Source organism: Oncorhynchus kisutch, linkage group LG1 (assembly GCF_002021735.2).
Source record: "Oncorhynchus kisutch isolate 150728-3 linkage group LG1, Okis_V2, whole genome shotgun sequence".
Classification (NCBI taxonomy): Eukaryota; Metazoa; Chordata; class Actinopteri; order Salmoniformes; family Salmonidae; genus Oncorhynchus; species Oncorhynchus kisutch.
Window position 1 is genome coordinate 2726488 of NC_034174.2, and position 5691 is coordinate 2732178.

At 39.9% G+C, this 5691-nt stretch overlaps 1 protein-coding gene across 3 annotated transcripts in view; it reads left to right on the forward strand.

Annotated features, from left to right (window-relative positions):
• The first annotated feature begins 1496 nt into the window (after window positions 1-1496).
• Window positions 1497-5691, forward strand: part of stab1 (stabilin 1) — a 177534-nt gene continuing 173339 nt past the window's right edge. For 2 of the 3 annotated variants that reach the window (XM_031836604.1, XM_031837078.1), the window contains exon 1: window positions 1504-1794. In XM_031836604.1, coding sequence (XP_031692464.1) covers window positions 1705-1794 — 90 coding nt within the window. In that variant the 5' untranslated portion in view covers window positions 1504-1704. Of the gene's footprint in view, window positions 1795-5691 lie in introns of all 3 variants that reach the window. The other variant, XM_031837524.1, reaches the window with a different exon arrangement.

The following is a 5691-nucleotide window of genomic DNA, read 5'->3' on the forward strand; positions in this document are numbered from 1 at the left end:
ACTGAAACTCCTCTCTCTACTGAAACTACTGAAACTCTTCTCTCTACTGAAACTCCTCTCTCTACTGAAACTCCTGAAACTCCTCTCTCTACTGAAACTCCTCTCTCTACTGAAACTACTGAAACTCTTCTCTCTACTGAAACCCCTCTCTCTACTGAAACTACTGAAACTCCTCTCTCTACTGAAACTACTGAAACTCCTCTCTCTACTGAAACTACTGAAACTCCTCTCTACTGAAACTCCTCTCTCTACTGAAACTACTGAAACTCCTCTCTCTACTGAAACTCCTCTCTCTACTGAAATTCCTCTCTACTGAAACTACTGAAACTCCTCTCTACTGAAACTCCTCTCTCTACTGAAACTCCTCTCTCCACTGAAACTACTGAAACTCCTCTTTACTGAAACTACTGAAACTCATCTCTACTGAAACTACTGAAACTCCTTTTACTGAAACTCCTCTCTACTTAAACTACTGAAACTCCTCTCTACTGAAACTCCTCTTTACTGAAACTACTGAAACTCCTCTCTCTACTGAAACTACTGAAACTCCTCTCTACTGAAACTACTGAAACTCCTCTCTACTTAAACTACTGAAACTCCTCTCTACTGAAACTACTGAAACTCCTCTCTCTACTGAAACTACTGAAACTCCTCTCTCTACTGAAACACCTCTCTCTACTGAAACTACTGAAACTCCTCTCTCTACTGAAACTACTGAAACTCCTCTCTACTGAAACTACTGAAACTCCTCTCTACTGAAACTACTGAAACTCCTCTCTACTGAAACTACTGAAACTCCTCTCTACTGAAACTACTGAAACTCCTCTCTACTGAAACTACTGAAACTCCTCTCTCTACTGAAACTACTGAAACTCCTCTCTACTGAAACTACTGAAACTCCTCTCTACTGAAACTACTGAAACTCCTCTTTACTGAAACTACTGAAACTCCTCTCTCTACTGAAACTACTGAAACTCCTCTCTCTACTGAAACTCCTCTCTCTACTGAAACTACTGAAACTCCTCTCTCTACTGAAACTCCTCTCTCTACTGAAACTACTGAAACTCCTCTCTACTGAAGCTCCTCTAGCGAATCCTCTTCTCTTTTCGGTGGGGTTTGGAATAAAGCGGAAGACATACGTTTCTGTTGAACATCCGTGTACATTGGACAATATGCTAATCTACTCATATCTTCTTCTTCGTCTCTCTGCTAAAACTCTAAAGCTGGTGGGTGGTTGGTTCTAGTTTAACTAGCTACCTCATTCTGCCTCTCCAGCAATCAGCACATTGAACTTGACTAGTAGTCTGCAGTCTGTAACTCACACTGGCACAGCAGGCAGGCAGTCCATCAGGAAGTAGAATACAGAATTTAGGAAGGTATTTGGGGAGTTTCTGCTCTCTAACATCTCAGGGGATCCGAGATAAGGGCTCTGAGGGCTGAGCTCTAGGGGAGGAGGCGAAGGAGGTGCCTGACACTTTTTTAGAACAAATGAACAGTTCAATTCCACTACTTCTTACAAGGTTTTGGCACTTTATGGAGACAGTTGTCAAGGGAGAAGAGGAGAAAGACACAGAACCCCGGTCTAGAGAGGCACATATGTGGATAGAACCGGGCAGTGTTACCTACCCACTGCCACACCACGGACTCTGCATTGACCCATTGTTTTGGATGTGAGACTGAGGACTAATTGTGGAGAAACTGCCTATGGACGACATGATGCAGTCAACGGAACCCACCATGCTGATTCTACTACTGACACTGGGAACCATGGTGACGTGTAGTTTACAACAGGCAGTAAGACATTGCTTTTTTGTCATGTAGTTTATAATAACATAATAACATTTTATTTGTAAAGTGTATTTTTGAAAGTGCTACACAGCCTTGTAAAACGTACAATAATAGATTTCACATTATTTAAATTAGATTAGTTTTGATTAAAACAGGAATTAAACACATGAGCTGGCACACCCAGAAAAAATATATTTTATGTCGAGGTGCTGACTAACGGTGAATAAACTATAAGCTATAAAAAAACGTTTTAAATAGTCACACACTATATATAAACTCCATCCATTTATTGGGTAATTCACAAACGTTTCGGCCTCGTTGTCCCTTCTTCAGGGTAATGTCATGAATGCTTGAACAAGGTTATGTAGACAAAACAATTAGTGCAACCAATGACAATAGTCAGGGGTGTGTCATCAACATTAAGTTAATGAGAATGAACTGAGTGAAACTGTTTAAAAAAAAAATAGCGTATTGAATATATGAGGCTATTGTTATCATATGGGAACACAATTGAATATTGTACATACTATTAGCATCAACATACATTATTGTTTGATTCAATTTCACATATATGTTGCTTCCTATTTCCTTCAATTTGTTTTGTTGTTCCAATCTTTTGGTTCATCCATAATGAATAAAAAGCATCATCAACAGGGAGAACATATTGGGTGTACTCTGATACGCTATAGAAACAACATATCCATTTATAAAAGAGAGAATTGTTCATAAGAAACGCCTGATATCAAAGTCTATACTCAGACCATTAGGGGGTCAATGTTTTAGAGAAGGATATCAGGTAAGCCTCCCTTTGTGGTAGTAGGATCTCGATGTTACCCCCTCTCCTTGGAGTAGTCTTTGAGAGCATTAAGTTTAACAGCGGAGGGGTAAGACATGTTTCTCTTTGGTTTTAGATCACATTTGTCTTTAAATGGCACCCCAGGGTAGTTCACGGGACCAGAACTGAGTGCTGCACTGTCCGGGAGAAGGGTTACCGTCCGGGGACGTAGACCTAGTGTCACTGAATCGATAGGAATTGTTTCAGTGTGGTCTGTCAGTAGTGTGTTTTGTATTGTTGTCTAATGTAGAGTTGACTAATGTAGTGTTGTATATTATAGTGTTGGCTAATGTAGTGTTGTATAATATAGTGTTGTATAATGTAGTGTTGTCTAATGTAGTGTTGTATATTATAGTGTTGGCTAATGTAGTGTTGTATAATATAGTGTTGTATAATGTAGTGTTGTCTAATGTAGTGTTGTATATTATAGTGTTGGCTAATGTAGTGTTGGCTAATGTAGTGTTGTCTAATGTAGTGTTGTATATTATAGTGTTGTATAATGTAGTGTTGTCTAATGTAGTGTTGTATATTATAGTGTTGGCTAATGTAGTGTTGTATAATATAGTGTTGTATAATGTAGTGTTGTCTAATGTAGTGTTGTATATTATAGTGTTGGCTAATGTAGTGTTGTATATTATAGTGTTGTCTAATGTAGTGTTGTATATTATAGTGTTGGCTAATGTAGTGTTGTATAATATAGTGTTGTATAATGTAGTGTTGTCTAATGTAGTGTTGTATATTATAGTGTTGGCTAATGTAGTGTTGTATAATATAGTGTTGTATAATGTAGTGTTGTCTAATGTAGTGTTGTATATTATAGTGTTGGCTAATGTAGTGTTGTATATTATAGTGTTGTGTATTTTAGTGTTGTGTATTTTAGTGTTGTCTAATGTAGTGTTGTCAGGTGTGTAGAGCCTGCAGGTAGTTATTCAGTATGCTACAGGACAGGTGTGTGGAGCCTGCAGGAAGTTATTCAGAATGCTACAGGCCAGGTGTGTAGAGCCTGCAGGTAGTTATTCAGTATGCTACAGGACAGGTGTGTGGAGCCTGCAGGAAGTTATTCAGAATGCTACAGGCCAGGTGTGTAGAGCCTGCAGGTAGTTATTCAGTATGCTACAGGACAGGTGTGTGGAGCCTGCAGGAAGTTATTCAGAATGCTACAGGCCAGGTGTGTAGAGCCTGCAGGTAGTTATTCAGTATGCTACAGGACAGGTGTGTGGAGCCTGCAGGTAGTTATTCACTGTGCTACAGGTCAGTTGGGAGGAGCCAGCAGGTAATTACAAAGCAGGATAAGGACAATTTAGTACTGTAGATTTAGTGCTGTAGGTTTAGTGCTGTAGATTTAGTACTGTAGATTTAGTACTGTAGATTTAGTGCTGTAGATTTAGTGCTGTAGATTTAGTGCTGTAGATTTAGTGCTGTAGGTTTAGTGCTGTAGATTTAGTACTGTAGATTTAGTACTGTAGATTTAGTACTGTAGATTTAGTGCTGTAGATTTAGTACTGTAGATTTAGTGCTATAGATTTAGTACTGTAGATTTAGTACTGTAGATTTAGTACTGTAGATTTAGTGCTGTAGATTTAGTACTGTAGATTTAGTACTGTAGATTTAGTGCTGTAGATTTAGTGCTATAGATTTAGTACTGTAGATTTAGTACTGTAGATTTAGTGCTGTAGATTTAGTACTGTAGATTTAGTGCTGTAGATTTAGTACTGTAGATTTAGTACTGTAGATTTAGTGCTATAGATTTAGTACTGTAGATTTAGTGCTGTAGGTTCAGTACTGTAGATTTAGCATACTTAGGTACTGTGGTTAAGGGGTTTTATTCAGTATGCTACAGATTTAGTGTTAGGTATTTTACGTACAGTGCATTCTGAAAGTATTCAGACCCCTTTTCCAGTATTTTTTACGTTACAGCATCATTCTACAATTGATTAAATATTTGTTCATCAATCTTCACACAATACCCCATAATGAGAAAGCAAAAACAGGTTTTAATGATTTTTTTCATCACTTTTGGCAGAGATTACAGCTTCGAGTCTTCTTGGGTATGATGCTACAAGCTTGGCACACCTGTATTTGGGGAGTTTCTCCCATTCTTCTCTGCAGATCCTCTCAAGCTCTGTCAGGTTGGACGGGGAGTGTCGCTGGAAAGCTATTTTCAGGTCTCTCCAGAGATGTTCGATCGCGTTCAAGCCCGGCCTCTGACTGGGCCACTCACGGACATTCAGAGACCTGTCCCGAAGCCACTCCTGATGTCACGCCCTGACCTTAGAGAGCTTTTTATGTCTCTATTTTGGTTTGGTGAGAGTTTGATTTGGGTGGACATTCTATGTTCCTTCTTCTATGTTTTGTATTTCTTTGTTTTGGCCGGGTATGGTTCTCAATCAGGGACAGATGACGCTCGTTGTCTCTGATTGGGAACCATACTTAGGTACCCTTTTCCCACCAGTGTTTTGTGGGTAGTTGTTTTCTGTTTAGTGTTGAGTACCTGACAGGACTGTTTCGGTTTCCTTTTGCACTTTGTTCTTTTTGTTTCAGTGTTCAGTTCAATAAAAGTCATGAACACTTACCGCGCTGCGCTTTGGTCCGATTCCTCCTCATCCGACGACGACACCCATTACACCTGAATTGTCTTGGCTGTGTGCTTAGGGTCATTGTCCTGTTGGAAGGTGAACCTTCACCCTAGTCTGAGTTCCTGAGCGCTCTGAAGCAGGTTTTCATCAAGGATCTCTCTGTACTTTGCTCCGTTCATCCTTACCTCGATCCTGACTAGTCTTCCAATCCCTGCCGCTGAAAAACATCCCCACAGCATGATGCTGCCAACACCATGCTTCACCGTAAGGATGGTGCCAGGTTTCCTCCAGACGTGACGCTTGGCATTCAGGGCAATGAGTTCAATCTTTGTTTCAACAGACCAGAGAATCTTGTTTCTCATGGTCTGAGAGTCCTTTAGGTGCCTTTTGGCAAACTCCAAGCGGGCTGTCATGTGGTTTTTACTGATGAGTGGTTTCCATCTGGCCACTCTACCATAAAGGCCTGATTGGTGGAGTTCTGCAGAGATGGTT